At 43.5% G+C, this 24678-nt stretch overlaps 1 protein-coding gene across 50 annotated transcripts in view; it reads right to left on the bottom strand.

Moving 5' to 3' along the window:
* The window catches only part of Map4k4 (mitogen-activated protein kinase kinase kinase kinase 4), a 140135-nt gene extending 115830 nt beyond the window's left edge, over positions 1-24305 (bottom strand). For 16 of the 50 annotated variants that reach the window (XM_013117355.3, XM_013117360.3, XM_040729382.1 and 13 more), the window contains exons 1-2: positions 24063-24302; positions 23762-23827 (exon numbers count right to left, since the gene is read on the bottom strand). In XM_013117355.3, coding sequence (XP_012972809.1) covers positions 23762-23827; positions 24063-24119 — 123 coding nt within the window. In that variant the 5' untranslated portion in view covers positions 24120-24302. Of the gene's footprint in view, positions 1-23761; positions 23828-24062 lie in introns of all 50 variants that reach the window. The other 34 variants (XM_040729381.1, XM_040729393.1, XM_040729388.1 and 31 more) reach the window with 5 other exon arrangements.
* Between the last annotated feature and the right edge of the window lie 373 nt (positions 24306-24678).

Below are 24678 nucleotides of genomic sequence, written 5' to 3'. Positions count from 1 at the left end.
TTTCTCCCTATAAACCACAGTAAGCAGTCTCCAAACTGAAAAAAAAAAACACGGATGTAAACAAGCACTCACCAGGTACAGCAGGGGTCATCGACTCTGCACAGCTACCTGAGCAGTTGTTACTCACTGAAAGCAGGTTTTTTTATGTGGTCCAAGTGTTGCTAGGTTCGGGTTGTTTTTAATGAGGTGGGAGAGGACTATGTTCTAAACACTCTGGGGAGCATGAAGCTTCATGACAAGTCTCCTACTCAGTATTAATCACACTTCCTCTCACACGGCAGGCCAAAGACTATAGTCTCCTCTAACATCTCTCCTTGCCAAATCAACAGCCCTCCTTCCTTCCCAAGCCAGGGCTCTCTCCTGGAAAGAGGTTTCTTACACCGGCCTAAAAAGCAAAGGCAAATGTGGTTTTCCAAAGGCATTTGAAGGTGGATTTTGTTTATCAAGCTGCCTAAAGGAATTACCTCTGTACAGTGACATGTTGTGTTGACAATTTCCAATAGCAGTCAAACTTATTTTAACTCTGAACCTACTAACTTGATGATGGAAATTAGCTACCAAAGTCACACTTATAAAACTGAAATGTTAAATCTACACTTGTAGATAACTTAGTCTGAACCTAATGCTAGAAAAAGTGCTATAATAAATCTAAATGCAACTCAAACAGACTACAGTGCTTTGAAAGGTAAAAATATAAAATCTGGTTTTCATTCCTATGAATCATAGGATGTCATCTTAGAACTGTTACTCTCTGAAGACTGGCCTGTCTGATGCAACAAACTGAAAAATTTGTATCAACTCTGCCCAAATTCAGCAATAAACACTTCAACTTGTTTTTCCAAATTACATAATGGCCTACAGTAAAGAGACCTAGTAATTCTTCTCCTATCAAGAAAACATTAACAAAGGATTTCTTTTCCTGGAGAGGGGCTTGGAAAAGGGTCTCACTGGCCCAGACTAGCCTGGAACTCACACCCTTCTGTCCCAGACTCCAGAATTACAGCTCAGTCCAATGTGCTCAACTCTAAAGATTTCTTCATCAAGTTGCATGAGTAAATTTTGAGAAATCACAACCTAGGGAACTGAGAAGATGCTCAATGTCTAAGAACACTGTGCTGTTCTGTTCCCAGAAACCCCGGGTATCTCACAACCAGTGTAAGAGACTCCAAGGACACCACCACATACATGCATGCAAGAGAACACTCATACACATAAGGTAAAATAAAAACATCTTTAAAAGCGAAAGAAATCAAAGCCTAAAAAATAAAACTGATAAAAATAACATTACAGTATCTGCATCTAAGATAACAAAAGTGTATTAACTTTTAAAAGAGAAGTTACAACTAAAAAGGATATGCAGGACAGAGCCACATCCTTAAGATGACCAAGTGGAAGACCAGCAAACACCAAGTCCTAGAGTCCTCGTGTCACTGGACAGCCACTTTTGTGACTGGCTGAAATTCAGCTATATTTTCTGTTACTTGTAGTCAAAACTACATTATCCAAAACAACAGTGAATCTGAATTACACAAAACAGAAAACAATCTTGGTAAATCACTAACTAAAGTGACTCTAGGAATTTCTAGTGAGTCTACATCTTAGCTTAGTAGTTTTTTTCCTTTACTTCCAGACCAGAGTTTGGAAACTCTGGAAAGTAGTTTATTTCAGGTAACACTATCAGTGGGAAGACAGATAATCCAGTTGGGGGGGGGGGAGTGAGGGAGAGGAGGAAATTTACACTGGGTGTCATTCAACTTTTGTCAAGTCCCTCTACCTCACTGGGTCTTGAGAACTTCTAGAAAAAATAAGAAACACAGGCTCCCAAAGTTCCCTCCAGAACTACCACTCTGTAGTTGGAGAACTTCAACATAAAAGCCACTGTCCTTACCCAGCAGTCCACATAAGGCATGCTTAAGCACGATATGCAAATCTCTGCCAGGACTCATTTTCTGTCTGCTTCCTTATCGCCTGTCCTTCCACTCATCAAGCCCACCCTACCTGCCACCCACTGCTTCTTATGACATCTGTATTCCCACAACCTGGGTCCCAAGTTTTTACTCTAACAATGACACCTTTTCCTGACTGACTTCCTAGATGCAAGAAAGAGCTCACATCAAAGGGGGGAGGGGCATGCATAAACTTCTTCCCTGAGTTACCCATTTGATTCTGTTTAGCCTGTTCAACCTCGCTGACTCAGAACACAGCTGTGGTCCGAAAGCCTGTGGCTGTACAGGTCTGTACCTTTTTCCACACCACCACAATGGCCTCATCTGTTTTCACTAGAAACTCTCTGCCATGGTTTACAGGCCACTGGCCCTGGGCCTACTCCGTGACCACCTCACTCAAAAGTCAGGCCCCTTGTTCATTCACTCTCTCAAACACTCCTACCTTTATTGTAGGAGTGCACTATAAACCAAAAAGGAATTTGAGGCCATCATGAGTTTCTAATGCTATCAATGTCACCAAATCCCCACTGGGGTGGCCAGGAAGTAGCAGCACCTATCTGTACTCTCAATAGGAGGAGACTTTGGGAGACCCCAGATCTCTGAGCAGCCACAAAGCCCCACCTCCGTCTGTGAACTCAAGGGCAAACACTGCAATCTACTAAGAAGAGAGCCCCCCAAAAACAAGAATCCTCACCAAAAGCCACAATCTATCCACGTCTTCAATTTGTGTGGTCACACATGGCACTTCAGCCTGCACAATCTCAATCCAAACTGACCATGGACTAGCTCTGCTCCAGTGAAACACCTAAGTCAACAGCTAACCCTCAATACTCTCGAGCTAACTTCAGTCTCCTGCATCCTCAGTATTCAAAGTGTGTAATCACTTTGATGTCACAGGAGCAGACTAGACAGCAGGCCTCACCCCAGATCTACTGAATCAGAATCTACTGTAGCTGTACCTGAGTTCCTTTTCAAAACCAGCATTTTTTTTTTCTAAGAGAACAATCTAGACCACTAATGAAAGCCTGGACACTGGCAACGGAGTACATATGACTTCCTGCTACCGAGTCCTACTCTCATTTCCTGTTGAGCTAAGAAAAGCAGGTCTAGCACAGAGCACAGTTTATCACACATTTGGACACTCTGCTATTGTCCTATCTGCAGTGATAGACGCCAACTCCTAACTCTCCTCTGTTAATACTACAATGATGATTAGATCCTTTGCTAGAATGAAGACATTTTTTAAGATCTGTATTCTATCTCCACCTCAATCCCTCAGCATCAGCTCTTCCACACAGTTCATGTCTTTTTAATATTACTGTAAAAAGAACAAAGAGAAAACTGATGTGACCAAAGAAGGCTAGGGTGCTTTGAACATTAGCCAAACCCCATCACAGCGCACAAGATTTCCAATTAACTACCAGGTGACACAGTAGGTGCCTGAGGGGCTAGAGCAGAGACTAGAGCCACCATGCTGAGCATGGACCCAGCCCAATCACTGGTCTACACAATCATGAGAAAACTACATGATGTGCTAGGCCAGTAAGTCTGGAGGGTGGCTTTTCACCCAGGAATGGCTGACACATTTACTCTCTGTTGACTTAAACAAGTATGGCACTTCTTTTGTCCGTTACCAATTCTCTATCTACATCATCTAGAATAAGCATCTGGAATCCCTCTATTAAATGACTATACTACATATCTGATTACGATGTTCACTGTTACTTGCTACTTTAAGAAATAATACCCCAAACTGAACGGCTAATAACGCATTAGTACCCAGCAGTTACTCTGCCTTAAGGGTGGGTAGGTGGGTAGGTAGGTGTGTGTGTGTGGTGTGTGTTTGTGAGTATGTGAGTGTGTGTGTGAGTGTGTGTGTTTGTGTGTGTGTGTGTGTGTGTGTACTGTTATGAACCAAACTGAGTGTCTCCCAAAATTCTTAAATGGAAGCCTTAACCTACAGTACCTTGGAACACAATGGCAAATAAGCTAAAAATCAGAGTCCCTGTCCAATCTGACTGACATCCTTTTAAGTGCAACACCAGGGAGACATAGAGGAAAAGCTGTGGGATACACAAGAGAAAGTGAGCCTCCACAGGGCAGGGAGAAAGGCCTCAGCAGACACCAGCAATGTCCTTCCCACAACCTCACACTTCCACTTCTCAGAAAATCAGTGCCACTGTCTAGCTTCCTAGGCAGAGACATCTTGTTACCGTGGCTCAAGCAGAAGAACACAGAGATTTACTCACATCTACCTGCTCTCTTAGTTCCTGAGGCCTCACATTGTTATCGCATTCTCTGCATGATGAAAAATTATTGAGGGACTAGTCTAAACATGATACGATACACCAACAATCCCAGCACTTGAGAGACTACTAAAATTCAAGGCTAGCCAGGGCTGGCCAGGACAACATAACAAGACACCATCTCAAGGGGTAGGGACTGGGGAAAATTCTTAATAAACAAATTGGAATTCACAGAAACTGGGAACAAGCATTTTTTAATTGATTTTCTTTTAACTAGCAAGAGGTAGGTTTTAGTCCCATGACTGATGGATTTTATAATCAGGAAAGTTCTATTATCTAAAATGTACTCCCAAATTTCCCCAACCTTAAGTGAGCTTACATGGAAATCCGAATGGTCTGCAAAACAACTTAGAAAGGAGTTTTAACTTTTCATCCTAGGTTGGTTAGCATCAAAGTTGACCTTCACTAAAAGGCAGCTTCCTCTGAGCTTTAGATAAATGGAAGACAGAGGTTGTCTTAGTTGGGGTTTTTATTGCTGTGAAGAAACACTACAATCATGACCTTAAAAAGGAAGACATCTATTTGGATGGCTTACAGTTTCAGAGGTTTAGTGCATTCTCATCGTGGCGGGACATGGTGGCTTGCAGGCAGACATGGTATTAGAGAGTTCTACAACTTAGGAGCAACAGGAACTGAGACACTGGGTGGTATCTTGAGCATAGGAGACCTCCAAAACCACCCCCCCATAGTAACACACTTCTTCCAACGAGGTCACACCTGCTAACAGTGCCACTCCCTTTGGAGGGCCATTTTCTTTCAACCACCATAGAGGTCTTGTAAGTAATCATATAGGATTGCTATAGAACAAATTTCTTTTTTTTTTTTGTTTTGTTTTGTTTTAAGGCAGGGTTTCCCACTGTAGCTTTGGAGCCTGTCCTGGGACTAGCTCTTGTAGACCAGGCTGAACTCGAACTCACAGAGATCCACCTGCCACTGCCTCTCAAGTGCTGGGATTAAAGGCATGCGCCACCACGGCCCAGCATAGAGCAAGTTTCTTATATTTCTGTAGTGGAGAGAAAATATTTTCTTCAAAAACCCTAACTGAAATGTCAGAAAATATGTTCCTTATAGGTTGCACAGAAATGCCACCATTTTCTCAGAGCTGAAGTTAATTTCTCAACATAGGTTTCTTCATAGTAAAGGAAATGCATTTTAGCAAAAACTTCCTTCTCTACAATTTATATTTAACAGGTTGCTGGATGAAATCTATGTTCTGGGTAGTTCCTCTTTTACTAATATTTATAAGCCAGCTGTTGAACAAATTAAATGAAAACTATGCTTGAAAGTGTGAGAAGAGTCAGGCATGGTGGCATACACCTTTAATCTCTTTGAGTTTAAGGCAAGCCTGATAAACACAGTGAGTTCTAGAACAGCCAGAACTACACAGTAGCCTTGCGGGGGAGGGGTGGGGGTGTCACCATTGTTCTTCAGATTTGCTCTGGATCAGATCTGAGGTTTATCTGTACTGTATGAGTAAAGTATTAAGACAAAAATACTAGACAACCTACTCTTTCCATGAGGCATTCAAGGTAACAACTGAAATGGGAAGTCCCTTGTATGATATTTTTGGTAGGGTCAGATGATGGGAGACTAAGAACTTTTCCATTTGTCACAGGAACACTGAAATGGCAAAGCACATTTTTCCTACTATGGGAAATATTTTAAGCAAATTAAAGATTTGGGTTTAACAGAAATTTAGAACTAATTGACTTTGGAAAATCAAAGACAACTATTACTTAGTGCTCCATGGATAGTCTTTGATCTACCCTAAATCACACTAACTTATGTGATATTGAGAGGTATGTAACCTACATAAAGAATTTGTACATATTCTGGAAATGTGTTACAGCATAATTTTTGAAGATATTTTACACCTAGAAACTGGTTCCCATTCCTCGAAGTATTTTATCTTCTTCTATACTGTATGGTCCATTATTTATAAGATCGTTAAGATTCTGAAATCACTGGCATTATCAAATTAGTCTTTGAAGTACGTATGGAGCAAGCAAAACTTAATGATGTCTCTAGATGCCCCCTTACAAAAACATGGTTGTCTAGTATATACATGATATGTATGGATATATAAATAGATGTTAGTCTGCAGAAATGGTGAAATAGTAATTTTGAGAGGAATAAGTACTGAATGAAAAACTTATAGCAACTGCTAACAATGTTCCTTTAAAATATGTGTTATATGTCATATATCAAGGTCCACTGTCAGTAACAAGGTTAGCTCTTTGATGAACTATTCAGGGAGAAGGCTCACATTTCCTAACTGCAGACACCTTACATAGGCACAGTAATCAAGATGTTGTGATGCTGGCATAAGATAGACAAAGCAATCACTGAAATAACAGTCCAGCAGCTCCCACATTTAAATCAACTGATTTGTAACAAGTAAGTAAAAATAATTTAATGGGGGATTAAAAAACAAGTCTTTTCAAGAAATGCTATTCAATCAGATATTCATGTACAAATGGGTGAATGCGCACCCAACTTGAAACACATAAGAAATTATTCAAAGATGAATCTAAAAACTAAATAAACAAAGCAGAAAACACAGGAGTGAACCTTCTTAACCTTGGATTAGGAAAATTTTTCTTAAGAGATGACACCAACATCGACAAGCAAAAGAGGCAAACTGGATCTCATAAAAATGAAAAATGTGCTTGAAAAATATACCATCAAGAAAATGAAAATACAATCACAGAATTCAGAAAGATGCTGTACATTGTATGCCTGTCAGTCCTGGACGTACAAAGAACTCTGAGGCAGAAAATTCTGAAATCATATCACCCAACTTAAGCAACAGCTAAGACTTGAAAAACATACCCATAAAATATTCAAAAGGCCAAAAAGCAAGTAAAAACATGCTCAACAGCATTAGTCATCAGAAAAATGCAAATCAAAACCACAATGAGATAACACTCCATACTCATTATGAAGGCCAAAATGAAAATAACAGATATTACAAACATTAGCAAGAGTGTGAAAAAAACCAACATACATTCCTATACTGCTGGTGGGTGTGTCACAGAAACTACACTCTGTAGTTCCTCAAAAAGTTATACTTAGCACAGACTCCTACAGTCCCAACAGTCTACACAGAAAATGCACATATTACCAGCAGTATTACCCCTAGTAGCCAAAAATGGAAACAACCATGTGTCCATCAACTGACGGACCAGTACACTGTGGTACAACAATGCAATAGAACACTATTAGACAAAAAGGGGAAATGAAGTCCTGACACCTACTAAAACAGTCATGAAACCCTGGAAGCATCATGCTGAAATGTCTATAGTACAAAGAGCAGAGGGCTGAGGTGCAGAAGGCATCGGGCACTAGAAGAAATAGAATACGGGTCTATCTGAAGGATGTCATTAGGCTGACTGTGACTATGCTGTGCAACTCTGAATACACTAATATAAATGATGTGCAATGTGGCAAATGAATTATATTACAATAAAACTTTTCTTTTTTTAAAAAGTTATTTCTTTCTAGCTGGACAGTGATGGCTCTCGCCTTTAATCCTAGCCCTCAAAGGCAGAAGCAGGCAGATCTGAGTTTGAGGTTAGCCTGGTCTACAGAGTGAGTTCCAGGACAGCCAGGGCTACACAAAGAAACCCTGTCTCAAAAAAAGACAAAAAAAGTGCTCTTTCTAAAGTTGTTTGTTTCACTGTCAATACTACCTACAATAAAAAGAGGAGGAGGAGGGCATGATGGTGCACATCTTTAATACCAGCAGAGGCTTGTGGCCAGCCTTGTCTACATGAAAGCATCATGCTGAAAGGAGACAGGCACTACATAACTATGTAGACAAGGCTGGCCAAGGTTTAACAGTGACACTCTCTCGAAAACAAGAAACCTGGATACTAGGCCAGGTGTGGTAATACACACACCTTACATTCCAACACTCAAGAGGCTGAGAAAGATCTGTCTTCAAGAAAAAGGAGGTCTGGAGAAATGGTTCAATGGTTAAGAGCACTTGCCAGGCAATCATACAGACCAAAGTTCAGATAACAGCACCCATGTAACAAGCCAAGATCCACCTAAGCACTGGGGCTTCCAACCACTTCCAACACTTCCAACATTAAGCCTAAGCTTAACGGCTTCCAGCCTTGCTGAGAAAACACAAGTCTCAAGTTCAGAAACAGATTATGCCTCAAGAAAATAGGCAAAAAGAGGGTGATAGAGGAAGACACTGGATATCCTCCTCTGTTCTTACACCCAGTGGTTCTCAATCTTCCTAATCTGAGACCCTTTAATACGGTTCTTCACGTGGTGGTGACCCCCAACCATAATTGCTACGTCATAAGTGAAATGGAAGGAAGGAAAGCAGGGAGAGCTGGGTGTCAAACAATGAAAGGCAGTGAACGATCCCTGACTGCCGGCACTACCTACTCCCTCTAAAGACTCAGGCCATGACTCAAGAATGAGAAACTGAAGCAAAACCCAGCCTATTCCCTTAGCTAAGGAGCTGAGAGTCCCAGTCAACTAGGAAGCCAGAGTTAAAATGGGAATGCAGAGGCTGCTCATACATAAAGAACCTGAAGCTCTAAAAAGGGGCCTGCATGAGCTCTGCCAAGTGCAAACCAACACATGCATATGCATATAAGGAGACTACCTATGGTGGAGATAAATTAGAGACAGCTGACGGCAGAGCTCACAGGAAACTAAGCACTCTAAAATGGCTTGCCTGGGTAGAGAAAAACACCTAGTACCAGATTCAGCACTGCTGCATCCTACTTACACATCAGAGAAATGGGTCCACAGATCAACTTACTTTTTCCTGTGTAACTGAACTGTCTCCCAGAACAAACCTCAAGAATACTTAAAGAATTAAAAAAAAAAAAAAGCACTAACACACAGTAAAACTCATGGTGAATGGCACCCATTGAAAGATTAACATACTGGGAAGCAATACCCATAAGAGAAGACTAAGTCAACTGAAAACTGCAAAATTGAAAGGTTAGAATTAGACAATATTAGTACAACAAACAGTATAGCTATTTTTTATGCTCAAAAAATTAGAGAACATATAAAGCCTAGAAAAAAAAATACAGCCGGGCGGTGGTGGCACACGCCTTTATTCCCAGCACTCGGGAGGCAGAGGCAGGTGGATCTCTGTGAGTTAGAGGCCAGGCTGGACCGACAGCCTCCAAAACAATACAGAGAAACCCTGTGTCGTTAAAAAAAAAAAAGAAAGAAACAAAGAAAAAATACAAAAAGATTGAAAATCCTTGAGATAAAAAAAGAATATGTTGATTTAATGAGATTTAAAAAACATATGTTGGATTAGAGTACTAGCAAAGTAGACCCTGGGGATAAAAAGACAAGTAAGACACTAAAGAGACAGCTTGGTGGTTCAAACTGCACACTGCTCTTGCAGAGGACTCAGGTCTGGTTCCAAACACTCACAACTTCAGCTTCAGGGTCTCCAATGCCTCTGGCCTCCGTAAGCACCAAACTCACATGCACATATCCACAAACACACACACACACACACACACACACACACACACACACACACACGTTAATAAGAACAAGTTTTTTTTTAAAGGGTAAGTGAACATGAAACCTGAGCAATAGTGACCATCTCACTTTCCAAGGAAAGAACTAGGTGGGTTCACACACACAGAAACACAGACACAGACAGACACCAGCACAGAATAATCAAATCACTCCAAACAAACAATAAAAATAGTTATAAAGGCAGCCAGAAAAGAATGACATTTATAAACAAAGGAAATAAGTAGGGATTAACAGAATCAAATAGAGGTAAAAGTGGAAATGAAGACAGTAACTAACATACTGAAAGGAAAATATATGAGCCTAGAATGCTGTACCCAACAAAAATATCTTTCAGAAATGAAAAATGAATACTTTCAGATGTACTAAGCTAAAAGAATTTATTATCAGCCTACCTGCACTAAATAAGAATAACAATAATATTAATAGCAATAAATTAAGGAAAGTCTTCAGACACAAGAAAATGATACCAAGAAATACAGGTCTAAATAAAGATTGACAAGTACCAGAGACAGTAATCACTTGTATGCCACAATGCTATAAGGTCATGTGTGGTAGGTAAGTGAGAACGAGAATGGTCCCAATAGGCTCACATATCTCAATGCTTAGCCATCAGGAAGAGGTACCACTTAGAAAGATTAGGAGGTGTGGCCTTGTTGGTAGGTGTGATCTTGTAGAAGTGTAGCACTGGAGGGGGTGGGTGTGGACTTCGAGGTTTCAAAAGCTAAAGTCAGGCCCAGTGTCAGAGTGTCTTCACAGCAATAAAATATTAACCAAGACAGAATTTACCAGGGAGCTGAGTACTGTTGTGACAGGTCTGACCATTGCTATTTGGCAGAATGTGGACTCTGGACTAGGAAAACAGTTGAATGCTTTAAGCAGGGTTTAATAGGCCATCTAAGCAGAAGCATACAAGACATTGGTCCTGAGGGTGATGTGTACTGTGAGAGACCAGCTCAAGAAGTTTCAGAGAGGAAGAATATTTGCAAGTGGCTAAGAGACCATTCTTGTGATATTTTGGCAAAGAATGTGGCTGCTTTTTAACCCTTATCCAAAAAACCTGCCTAAGGCTAAAATGAAGAATTTTGAATTAATGGTATTAGCAGAGGAGATTTCTAGTACTGATTATGTCATTGGTTGTTAGTAGCCAGCCTTATGCAGATCTATAATGAAAAGAAGCAAGCTGAATAAGAAAATTACAAAACATACAGTTTGAGGAGAAAAGGCGCACCAGGAAGTATAATGGAACTAAGTCCTGTGCTCAAGGAAATAAAAAGTCAAAGAAAAGCCTGGTGCTAAATGGACAAAAGGGAGTGGTGACCTCAGGGCAAGATCCCACCAGGCTAAGCTTCTGACTTGCAAGAAGGAATTAAAGAAAAGGAAACAACAACAGGTAGCTGGTACAATTGTAATTGAACAACAGGGCCAAGTTCTAGCCCACCAAGCAGCGGAACTTGGCAGCTTCAGTCACATGGTTCTGCATTAGACTCAAGGACACAAGAAAGGGGTTATGGAATCTCCCTCTGAGACTAAGGAAAGCTGCTAAGGCCAGACACGTCAGGGGTGTCCCTGAATGGAGACCCGGAGAGGCCACTGCATGGAACTGTGAAGGTGAAGCCTAATTTCATTAGAGACCCCAAAATATTGGAAAGTCCAGAGCAGCAGGATACCTTCCAAGAAGAGCTGCAAACCAGGAGAGGAGTCAGCCCAAGAGAAATAAATATGTTGCAGTAGACAAAGCTAAAAGGGGCTAGAGTTCTGAGGAGCTCTTTGACATCAGACATGGAGGTGCAGAATTTGGAATTTACCCTGCTGGTTTTAGGTCCTACTTTGGTTGAGTATTTCCTCACTGTGCTCCCTTTCCTCCCTTCTGGACTAGTAACATGTATCCTGTGCCACTGTATGTTGGAAGTATGTGATCTGCTTTTTGATTTTTAATTTTACAGGGGGTTACAGTTACGAGAGTGCCATGAGTCTCAGAAGAGACTTGGAACTTTGAACTTTTAAACAACGATGAGACTGACAGACAATGGGGACTTTTGAAGTTGAACTGAATGCATTTTTGCATTCTGATATGGTTACAAGACTATGGGGGCCATGGAGTAAAAGAGTCCCCAAAGGCTCATAAATTTGAATGCTTAATCATCAGGGAATGGCACTACTTAAAAGAATTAGGAGGTGTGGCCTTATTAGTAGGTGTAGCTTTGCTAAGTATGTCACTGGGGTGGGCTTTAAGGTTCCAAAAGCCAAAGCCAAACCCAGTGTCTCTCTCACCTGCTGCCTTCAAATCCAGATGTAAAACTCTCAGCCTCTCTTCCTGCTCCCTGGGGATCCAGATATAGAACCCACAGCTACCAAATCTGCCTGAATGCCACCACATTCCCTGCCATGAGGATAATGGACTAAACCTTTGAAACTGCAAGCAAGTCTCAATTAAATGCTTTATTTTATAAGAGCTGCCATGGCCGTAGTGTCTTGTCACAGCAACAGAACACTGACCAAGACAGTCATGTGATGTCAATACTGTCAAGTTGACAAGATCTAGAATCACCTGGGAGACAAAGCTCTAGGCATGCCTGTGAGGATTACCCAAAGTGGGTTAACCAAGATGCAAAGATCAACCCAACACGTCAGCTACCATTCCATGGACAGGGATCCTAGACTGAAACACAAGAGAAATTCAGCTAAGCAAACACATATGGCTCTCTATGTCCTGCTGTGGCTGCAATGTGACCAGATGCCCACTCTCCTCCTGTCGTGCCTCCCCACCATGGTGGACTGTGCCCCCAAACCGCAAGCTGAGATTAAACCCTTCCTCCTTTGCCTTTGCTTCTTAGCAAGTAACTAGTACAGGTCCGGTGAACAGGAATGGAGGCTCTCTCTGAAATATATGCCATCTGAACTTAGAATGTAAGCTAAAAATGTACACTAAAAGTCAGTCGTGATGGCCCACACCTTTAACCCTAGCACTTGGGAGGCAGAAGCAGGAGAATCTCTTTTGAGTTGGAGGCCAGTCTGGTCTACAAAGGGAAACCCTATCTCAATAAATAAATAAGTAGTGCACTACAAATTCTAAAGCAACCTGTAAAATAACAAAATTATAGCCAGTAACCTGAAAAGACAAAAAAAAATGGAATTATAAGGAAAAAAAAGATTCCCAAAGACAAAAAGGGAAAAAGGCACATCCTCTACCATACCAACATTCAGTCTCTCACTGGGAATCCCTAAGAAAGTCTGTCCTTTGATGGACAGTCTTTTCTGAAATAACAATCTTCAGCCCCAGATCTCAATAATAAAAGCTACACAGTAATTACACAAAGAACATCAGAAACACTGAGGCAGACAAAAAAGTATTCTTTTACTCTCTGAACAGGTAAGAATGCTCACAGGCCGCTGGGCGGTGGTGGTGGTGCATGCCTTTAATCCTAGCACTGGGGGGGGGGGGCAGAGACAGGTGGATCTCTGTGAGTTCGAGACCAGCCTGGTCTACAAGAGCCAGTTCCAGGACAACCTCCAAAACCACAGCCTCAGACAACAACAACAACAACAACAACAACAAAAAAATGCTCCCAGGCCAAGAGTTTTCAAAATGTCCACAATTATTACATTTAGTAAGGATTGAGCTAAAGCAACAAATCTTTAATAAAATATAAACATTTTTTTAAAAATGTAAAGTTGTACAAGTTGGCACTGCTTATAATCCCAACACTCAGACAGATACTCAGGAGGCTAACGCAGAAGGATCATGAGTTCAAAACCAGTGTGGTTTACTTAGCAAGGTCTTGACTCACAGTACTACCCCTACTCCCCCATCACTCTGAAGGAACTTCTGAAGCAAATTCAGACAAGTAACCTCATCCCTTCACACGTAACAGAGAAAATAATTTCTTTAACTTGGTATACACTTTTATGTCCAAAAACATGTTTTAAGCTTGTGCACAAATGTTAGAGGTGACCCACATGAGTCAGCTCTCTCCTGTCATCCTGTGTGATCCCAGAGTGGGATTCAGACCCTCTCAGGTCTGCTTCTTAAATCCTGGTGAATCAACAGCTCCTATTTAGGATAAAGGAAGACAATAGTCTTCAGCATGGTGGCACTGGCTACATCTATAATAGGAAATCTAAGAAGCACAGACAGAAGGAAAAATGCAGTTTCTGATGCTAGCGAATTCAGTGATAGCAAAGTCTGGCTTTAAAGCAATAAGAAACTGTACTCATACCTCAAGAACAGAACTTAACCTTACATCAAGAGTGGAGAAGGTAAAGATTTCAGGGAAGTAGAGCTTTCAAACCCCCCACCCACCCTCCCAAAAACAAGCCATGTCAAGAGAATCAGAGCCAGGCACACTCAGTGAAACCAGAAGTGTTTGGTTAAACTGATGGAAATGGGAAAACCAAGCAGACAAATCCCTGCTCCTTTCTCTTCTCCTCTCCTACAGGCTCCCAGCAGGCAGCCTTCTGAACAAGAACCAAATGCCAGGCAAAAATATCTTCCAAATGCACCACTCAAAAGAGCCAAACACTAAAAACAATTTCAGTGTCAATCAACTGGTAAACACCTAGGCAGATATGTGGCATATCCATTCATTGGAATACTATGAACTAATAAAAAGAAACTACCAGGCAGTTATATAGGTAAACCTCAAAAACAGGAAGTGACAGTAATCACATGCTACCCACTAAGCTAATTGAAATAAAAAGTACAAAGGCAAATGTACACAAACAACCACTGCTACTTGCCTGGTGCTATGAGTTAGAATGGGGAGAAATTTTAAATGAGCATTTCACCTGGATCATCACAGTGGCCAAAACAGCTGTGGGTAAAGGCTGCCTGCTCTATAAGTGAACTAAAAATCACTGAAATGCAAGCTTCAATGGAGTAAACGTCACAGAAAAGAAGATAAACCTTTTGAAATCAATTTCCAAGCTCACTGTCCTGAGTTGTTCCAAGCTGCACCGGGCCCTCCTCTCCATTTGCCTCGTACATCTCCCTCTTCCTCAGCTTCACCCCCAGGGCCTGCACATCCTCAGTCAGCACAGGACCCTGAACATCCTCAGTCAGCACAGGACCCTGCACAAGGCCCTGCTGACCCATTTCCCTTTATGTGTTCATGCTGTTTCTGTTACTGCTCTGAGTGGAAAGAAACACCTAAGCCAATCCACAAGTTTAAAAACACAGACGTAACTCCTAGTTCATCATGTTAGGTAGAACAATCACATGCACCATGAGCTATAAACCCTCACAATTATAAGGTAAACAAAAGAATGAGAAAGAGACTGAGGGAGGCCATGACACAGAGCATTTCTACCAAGTTTTGAAAACTGAAAGATGACAGAGCAGTTATTGATTCATTAAAAAAAAAAAAATCAGGCAGCTTGCCCTCCAGAGTCCAGAAAACATCATCACTTGAAAACAACTCATACCGAGTAAGCACAAGGCTGAACTCACGAGAGTTTATCCAAGCTTGCAGTCCTTCCTTTGCCTCACACAGTGGGTGACTACCTCGCATCACTCCACACCGTGGCGAATCCCAGGTTAGTCCCTAGAGGAAGGGGTGCTCCAGACACGGTGGAGGACAAGCGGAGAGCAGAGGTGAGGAAGATGAGCTTAGAGTCATGCAATGAGTTACAACCTCACATCCTGTGTATTTCTCCTGAAAACCACTGAAGGATGTATTTCAGCATGAGATAGTAGTCAAAGAAGGTGGCCACAAGAAACAGGATCACTCTATGGCAGAGCTGGACACCAGGTCTAGGGGCAGTCTTATCTGCCCAGCTCTGAGGTAGCTCAGGTGGAAAAGTTGAAATGAAACAATTGTCTGAAACAATTAAATCTATGTAGGCAGCATTAGAGATAATGGCTGAGAGTTTGAACTTTGCTAGGCATTTGGCTTATCTTTCAGAGTATGTGAATAGGAAAGTAATGATGAGGCCCTGAAAACTAAGCAATAAAAAAGCAATATAAGAGGAAGGGCAATGTTTAAAAAAAGGAAATATGATATGCCAGTTGGCTCACAGATGAATAATATTTACAAGTCATGATAATATAAACAACTATCATTTTAGCCCCAAATGATGACATACTCATTTATGGGAGGAGCTAAGTATTCAGCAGCTCTTGAACTACAGTAGCTCAGCAGCAGCAACTACAGTCACAGGATGTCAGCACATAAATAAAACTAGTGAACTGAGAAAAATAGGTACCAATATACAAGAGGGAGACAGTCTGCAGAGCATGGGACCCTTAATCCCAAGGTCATAGGTTTAAGCCCCACACTGGGTGCCAGATGATGAAGGGAGTCAAAGAATTTCTTTACCGTTTATTTTCAAGCACAGTTATCACAAAACAGAACAGAGAATCCCAACCGGGTCCTGCTTCCTGCCCCTGCTTCCTCTTCCTCATTCCAAATGGGCTGTGCATCCCTCAGCTCCGCCTTTTCATTCAGTCATGTCCATTCCCCAGGAAAACTGTCCCTTGGACCAAAACGCTGCTCTCTGCTGACTAGGAGACTGGTGACCGAAATTCTGTAACAGCACTGAAAACTGGTGCCTCTGAAGGACAGGACAGCTCCATATGCTGAAACAAGCTTCCTAGGATTTTAATCCCCACTCTACTTGTAACTGTAATACATGTTGAGGCCCTTATCACAAATAACAGATGGTTTTTAAAAGTTATAACTCAAAGGCGAGGCTCTTTCTTTTAATTATCTGAATGTAATAGGATAACTTGTCCATATGTAGCCATATCTGAGACACAATGCCAGAAATCAGAGATATGTGGCAATGAGCACAAAGCCGGAAGCACAGGCCCCTTGGCTGGGCTTCTCAATGGCGGAGAGTCAACTGCTAGACACTGACAACAGCCTGCTTGATGTGCCAAGCAAGGTGAGCTAAGAGCCCTACTCCCCATCAGTTTTACTTGTCAGGTCCATACTTCTCAAGGGACAGCACACTAACCAGGGTGCAAAATAAGATTGTTCCTGAAACAGCAAATGTACTCTAGCAAACTGTATACTCTATGTGTCTATTTTCTGTTTCAGTTTCCCAGTCACCTGCTTTTACTGTGTTTTACTGGACAGTTCCTGGGTCACCTGGATTTTAAAAAGAACATTTCAGTTGGGTGTAAGGGCATTCCTACAGTCCAGCTAATCTGGACTGAGGCAGGAAAACCTTGAGAACAAGGTCAGACTGAGCTACAGAGATAACCTAAGACCTCGCCTCAAACACCTGGCCAGTGTAGTGGCACACGCCTTTAATCCCAGCACTGAAAGCAAAGGCAAGAGAAACTACAAGTTCAAGGCTAGTCTGGTCTACACAGTGAGTTCCAAACCAAGCAAGGACTACATAGTGAGACCCTATCCACAACAACAAGCAGCGAGCTGTGCTGGGAGCCGGCTCATTGACTTGGGACCTGGGAATGAAGGGAGAAGCCCGCTGCACATACACCTGCGAGCTGTCACTTTGCGTCCACTCCTGTTGTTCCTGCATTCACTGCAGGAAGAAGCAATAACCCTCCCCACAGTGCACCAACACATACAAGAAGCCCCTGCAGGAAACAGTACAGTAAGCACCTGCAAAAAAAACCAAACCACTGCTGTACATTTCCCCTGTGACTCCCCAAGTTAGTTCTAAACTCCCCTTAATGGCCTCCATACATAAAACATTTCTCCTTTTAAAACATTGGGTCCTAAAACTTTGTTCCTTAAAATTCGTTCAGGAAAACATGCATCCTAAATTGTTACTTTGCTAACCCAAACAATACCAGCAATCTGTGGTACTGAAGCAGTCTCGTAACAGAAGATCATATTCTACTTGGGAAACAGTGATGTAAAATTCTAAAACCCAGAAACATACTTCTGGTAATAAATGTAATGCTTCCTTGCCCTTCTCCAGTCTCTCCTAGCCATCTTTCCACACACCCAAACAATTTACCGATTCAACCCTTGCGCTATCTACTAGCAGAGCAAACTAATGTCAGCCCCATCTTTTACATACAATGAAGTAAGTAAGCACTGGAGGACCCTAACCTTGATCATAAGCAGCCCTGGTATGCTAACCCTGATCATTCAGATGAGAAACCACACTTAGTGTAAAATCTACTTACATTCTCAAAGCAACTACTTGCAAATGCTCTACATAATACAATCTGCTAGGTATCTGTCTACCCTGTGAGAAACACTGTAAACACTAATTCAAACCCTGGAAACCATCATGAACTCTAACTGTGGGACACTGAGAAGCCACCTAGTAGGCTTCTGAACACTTCGCTGTCCATAAAACCCCTCATCTAAGGCAGAGAATAATCCTGAGAGGTGACTACATGGTGGTAGTGCTCACCTCTTGCAATAGCTCTGTCTCAACACCTTGCCTTCCTGTGTCCAAAAGGTATGAATTTCTCCAATTACATATCCTACTGCTACCTGTTACTGCTTTTACTGCTGGGATAAATGATTGGGAAAATGAAAGCACTGATAAAAGAGGGGCATTGTGAACTTAATACAAAGAGAAATGAGAACGGTCTGAGGATCCAAGTGTGGGCAGCGCTTGGTTCACACAGCCACTCACACCAGTGGGCAAGCACTTACTAATAAAAGCAAAGAAACCAACAAAACACACACAGAAACTCATGATAAAGCATCCACCCCTGAGGCCCTCTGCTACAATGATTTCCACTCCCTAAGAAGAAAGTGTCTTGAGTAACTATTCCTCAGCTCAGCACAGCTTTCCTGTGACATGTTACTCCAAAAGGAGATCTTTTTTAATGTTTCTTTATTCTTTCAGACTCAACCTGTGAACACACTGTTATCAAAAAGGGCATGGATAATACTATCAGATTGTGTTAATACATAGAAATGCACACATCTCCAATCCTGGCAAAAAAAAAAAAAAGCAAAAATACAAGTTTGTAGCTAGCTATTCATGAGTCGATATTTATTACAATGTTTGAGAAAGTGTTAAAACCCCCACCACAGCAGGGCAGGCTGATCTCTGTCAAGTGTTGGTGTCTGTGCCTTTGGGAAACAGCATGCGGAAGTCTAGGGCTGATAGTCATGGGTGCTGCAGAGCAATACTTGTTCAACAGGCTGGAGTCCTCCCACCTTACCCACACAGGATCCTTCCAGCATGAAGGAAACCCAGGTCTCAGAACAAGTCTGGACATGCCACTCAGCTACAGATCAGCTGACACAACACTCTCCCTACGGAACATCGTGCTCAGAGTTCTCACTGCCCACTGCATGGCTTCACCTCCAACCAGGAACAAGAGATGCTCTGCTTGCAGACAATTCTTAGGGAACTTTATCCCTGAGCAGCGATCATAACCACCTGGAACACTCCTTTCCTGTCCATCAAAGCTCCACCTAATCTAGCAGAAAGAGCTCCCATTTAAACGAGAGAACCAAGGCCTTCAAGAACGCGTATATCACCCAAGAACAATAGAGAGAAATAAGTTCCCAAGGATTGGCCTCAACCTTGCTTCCTCTCCACCATCTCCACACTGCCTCACTTCAGACCTTCACCACCCTCCTGAGGACTGTTCTAGGCCAACCATCTTACCTGCTCTTAACAGACTACCATCTGATGAAGACCCCTACTCCTAGGGATTCTGAGCCCAATAAAGCCTTTTAATAGCTTTTCGGTGCTTAAGGAAGGAGGGTGTTCCTCAACTCCAGCCCAAAACATGCCTTCCTGATACTGCCATCCCCTAGTCTTGCCATTCCCGATGGGCACTCTTGGTACTTCATCCACCACACACCCTTGCCCCTCTCTGCCTTTCTTAAATAACAGAAGGGGCAGAGCTAGCAAAAACAAACTCCAGTGTTAGCTACCCTTCCTTACATCAAGGTCTCAGACCTAACTAGCCTCCTGCTTAGCCACCTGGGTTTACCTGACACGTCTCCTCCAACATCAGTTAAATAGGGGCAGATCTGCTGTGTCCTCCATAGTACCTCTCTGAGGCCATCCAGACTTCAGACAGTCTACTTGACAGAGTCAAACACACACACACACACACACACACACACACACACACCTACATACACTCTTCATACATACACACATTCTCTCACACTCACACATTCTCACACATACACATTCTCTTTCTCTCACACACAAACACATAAACACACACACACACTCTCTCTCACACACACACACATGCATGCACACACAGGCACACCAACAATGCTTATTACTGAATTCTTCTGGCACACATTAAAATCCCTTCAAGACAATTTTCCTTCTCAGGGTGGCAGTATGCTCACAAAATACAAAATAATAGTAGGTATTCAAGAAAAACAAAAATCCTCAAATACTCTGAAGAAAAATAAAACTCAATGTAACATATAAATAATAAGTCTTTGGCTGGTCTTAATCTTCCACACTATTACTGTCCTCACTGATGAAAATAATGGAAAGTCACCATTTATTCAATGTGAATAACTAGTTAGCAAATAAACAGACCACTCCTACAGACATGTCTCTTACATGGTATTCTCAACAGGACCCTGTCAATAGAACTACACACACAGTAGGTATCCAGGGATAGAACTGAAGGCCCACCCTGTGGTAGGCAAGCACTTGCTCACTGAACCTAGGAAGCACACCAAAAATTATTTTTCTAAGCTTTAACTGATGAGTATCTTTCCACACAATCCTTCACATACCTAGGGCTAGAAATAAATTTCTCTGAAGGAAATACAATGTCTTTCAACTTATTTTTTTTTTAGTATGTTTTTTACTTTGGGGGTAGATTTGTCATATGCACGTATAAGTGTTTCCATGTGTGTTTGGGTGCACATACCTGTGGTCACCACCCAGAGGAGAGAGGAGATCATCCTCTGTGACATCCTATCTCATTCCACGGAGACAGGAGCTCTCAGTGAATCTGAAGATAGACTGGAGGGCAAAACCCAGTGGCCTGCCTGCCTGCCTGCCTGCCTGCCTGCCTCCAACCCCACAGAAACAGGTATCCAGCTTTTTACATGGGTACTGGGATTTTGAACGCGTCCTGCGCTAGCACAGCAAGTATTCTTGGCTGCTGGGCTATCACTCCAGCACCTTAACTCCTCTTTTCAAGGAGAGACTATAGATATGGTTCAACCATACCAATCTACTCTTGTTAGAAGTATTTAAAGCCAGAACACATTCTCAAAAAGTCAGATTTCAGTAAAATCTTTCACTTCTACTCACTTCACTTAAACACAGCCCCCTCAAAAGAAGTAACCTATATTAATTACTCTGTTCCCACAAAACAGAGGGACAGGTAGGGTGGCTTAGGAGGTAAAGCACTTGAAGAGCAAGCATGAGGATAGAATTCAGAACCCCATCATCCAGGTGGGCATGGTGGCCCACTATATTCCCAGCATGTGGGAGACAGAAACAGGGAACCTAGAACAAGCCAACTAACTAGACTAGCTGAATTGGCAAGCTCTGGGTTTAAGTGGAGATCCTACTACAATATATAAGGTAGGAAATAAGGAAGGCATCGGGACATTAACCTCAGTCCTCCATAAGCCACCCACATACATACCATACATGGGGGTATACACACACAACATACACACATGCATATATGTGTGTGTATATACACATATGTGTGTGTATATATATGCATACATGTATATGTATAAAAATATATGCATATATATAAGTAGAAAATACAACACTGAAATAAATTAGAACTCTAGGTTGTTCAGCTAATGTTTTACCTAGAAAATGCTTTTCTTAAGATTTTTCTTTATAAATTATAATAAGTTCTATTAATAACCTAATCCCAAAACCACCCCATGCCAAGCAGCCAAAAATAGATAGATAAATAAACAAATAGTAACTAACCCATTCTGGATCTAGAAATGACACATTTAAAAGGAGGTGCCATTTCTAGGAGATTCAAGTTCCTGTATCTGCTCAAAAAACCCACTAGTGGCAAGGACGGGGCAGGCACGGCACACCAAGGAAAACCTGATGAGTTTCCAAGTGTGGAATAACATTGCTATAATGTTTTAAAAGGAGTAAATACGAAGTATTTATCAGTAAAATGTTATCTTAAGTTCAAGGAAAAGGAAGGGAAGAAGACTATAGATGAAACAAAATCAATGGTGGGCTATTAAACTGAGCCATAAAAACATGCAACGTTTACATCAATGTCTTCATTCCTCAGATTTGCATAGAGGATATTTCATCTGCACAGTGTGTAGTCTCCAAGAATACTAGAGAATGTAACCCTGACACTCCCCAAAAGCAACGCTTAGCAAGGCCTTGGGGTAGGAAGGGTGGGGAGGAAGAAAAGAGGAGAAACAACAAAGAACCTGCCCAAATTCACACCGCCAAGTGCCCACCTCTTAACACCCGTTTAATTCACGCCGGCCTTTTAAAATTCACCAGTGCCTTCCAGCTTACTTCACTACCCACAGTTTCCACGCTGACCCAGGGAGACGCAAACAATCCAACTACTGTGTAACCAGGTCAAAAACAAGCTCTGGCTAACTCACTTGGAAGAGTCTACTCACCACTTAGATTTGGCCAGAGAAACTGGGTTAGAAAAAAGCCAACCAGTGCTTAAACAAACACTGGAGCTGGGAAGAATGTCTTTAAGCCACTCGGAGAGTTGCAACACAATCTTTTCCAAAATTTTCCAAAGCCTTCCAAATTCAGTTGAGCCCAGCAGCCCTGTTAACAGGGCTGCCTTTCAAATTCAAAACTCTGGCCCCGGCCCCAAAAGTTAACCAACAAAACATGCTAATTCACTTGAGATCACCTAAGAATAGGGACTCAAGTTCAGACCACAAGCCTGTCAATACCATCACCCAGGTCCCAGGGTGGGGGAAGGGGGATTCTAGGGCTGGGAGAAGCCATCAGGAACACATAAACCCTATTCATAAAACAGAAAAGGGACAATAGAATCCACACTTAATTTGGCCTCAGAAAATGTCTACAGTCAGCTTCCACCACCACCCCCATTTTTAGTGAAACAATCACAATTCTTCATGGTGAGCCACAAAGCCCTCCTTCATAAGACAATCTTCTGTAGCTCAACCTTGACCCAGTCCTAAGAACTAGAGAACTCCCCCAGCGAAGACAGCTTCCAGAAAACGTTTAGTAACGAGAAAGAAATCAAGAAAGATAAAGTTCTTTCTCTTTTTTCATTTTGGGGCCTGAGCGTCCTTCCAGAAATGCACTCAACAACTCAACAAAGCGAACAACACAGTTAAGTCACATTAGGCACCCAGCACAGGCTAACAAGTCTGCAGAATCCTCCGTTTCATTTGTAGCTAAGAAAGAGAACGACCTGGGGTGGTGGGTGTGAAACCGGGCACCCTCCACGCTCCTCCTCCCTCGCTATCTCAATTCCACAGCTGTTACACAGGTTATTCCTGGAATTCAGATTTTCTAATCCCCACACTGTAATTCTTCCTGCTCCTGTGACCCAAACACACACTCCTCCGGCTTCCCCAAAATACTGTCCGCCAGAAGAGGGTAGGCTGGCCAGATTTCTAAAAGCAGTTCCAGGTAACACCAAACTCCCAACGTTAAGTGCTTTGGCAAGCGGTCTTAAGCAAGAAGCACGATGACAATTTTTAAGAAGACCAAGGCAGCTGGTCATCACAGACAAGGCCTATAAACACTAAATTTCAATTCCCAAACAAACGCAAACTCATGGAGGCCAGATTTGGAGAAAGGCGGGGACAGGGTGAGGGGGGAGACCCTCTGGTCATCTTTGAACTCAAAATTCCTTTTCTATTTTGCTGCAGCAAAGTGCATGCCTAACAGTGTAGCTTATTTCCTTTATCTCAAAGCCAGGAAATGAGGTCCTTTAAGGCCAGTCTGAACACAGGCGAAAAAAAGAGCCATGCGAAACCCCTTTCCCAACTTTGGCCAGGCGGCATGGCCTCCAGTCAGCAGCGTCTCGTCACCCTTCCCCTCGTCCCCTAAGAAGTTTCTCCACGCCACGGGGAACAAAGGCGCCCCCACACCGACCTTATAGACTTGTCCATAGGTGCCATTTCCAACCACTTCCACCAGCTCAAAAATCCCAGCAGGGTCCTGGAGAGAGACGAGGGGGAGACGATCATTTAAAAGAAGGGGGCCCCCAAATGAGAAGACAGAGAGGGGCGGAGGGATGCAGGGCGGTGACAAAGGCTCCGGCCCCGCCGGGTCCCCGCCGGCCAGGAGCGCCGCGACGAGTCGCGCCCGAGTCCCACACCCGCCCGGCAGACAAAGGGGCCGCCGCGCCCGCGGGTGTCCGCGGCCGTGTCCACCAGGGCGCGGCCACACTCACCCGCAGGGACGAGAGGTCTATGTCCACCAGACTCTTCGCGGGCGAATCGTTCGCCATCTTCCCCGGTCGCCGCCCCGAGAGCAGAGCGCCAAGCCGCGGCGGTCAGGAGCTCCGCGGCGCCGGGGCACGGGCCGTACGGGCAAGGCCGCCGGCGGTGGCGGAGGCGCGGCGTCTCCTCGGAGCGCAAGCGAGCGCGCGGGCCGCGGGGCTCACACCATGGCGCGGCGGCCGTCAGCCCCCCACCCCACCCCAGCCCCGGGCGTCTCCCGCCGCCTCAGGCCCCGGCGCCCGCGCGCGCCCGCCCGCCCGCCTTGGAGGAGCGGCCCGGAGCTGGGGCCGCGGCGCCGCCGGAGAGTGCGGCGAGCGAGCGCGAGGCCGCGAGACAAAGATGCCGCGGGAGGCGGGGGCGGGGGCGGGGACGCGGGGCTCCGACCGGCGCTTCTGAGGAGGAGCGAGCGGCTCCCCCCCGCCTCCTCGTCCTCCTCCTCCTCCTCCTCCTCCGCCGGGAAAGCAAGCGGGCGGGCGGAACCCGGCTCTCGCCCTCGCCCGCGCTCGCGCCCGCGCCCGCGCCGCGTGAATATTCAGCAGGGGTGGGGCTCGAACAATGGCGGGGCGC

This window comes from Mesocricetus auratus, unplaced genomic scaffold (assembly GCF_017639785.1).
Source record: "Mesocricetus auratus isolate SY011 unplaced genomic scaffold, BCM_Maur_2.0 Super-Scaffold_100021, whole genome shotgun sequence".
NCBI classification, from domain to species: domain Eukaryota; kingdom Metazoa; phylum Chordata; class Mammalia; order Rodentia; family Cricetidae; genus Mesocricetus; species Mesocricetus auratus.
Note: the sequence above shows the minus strand (reverse complement) of the source record. Positions and strands in the feature narration are given on the sequence as shown.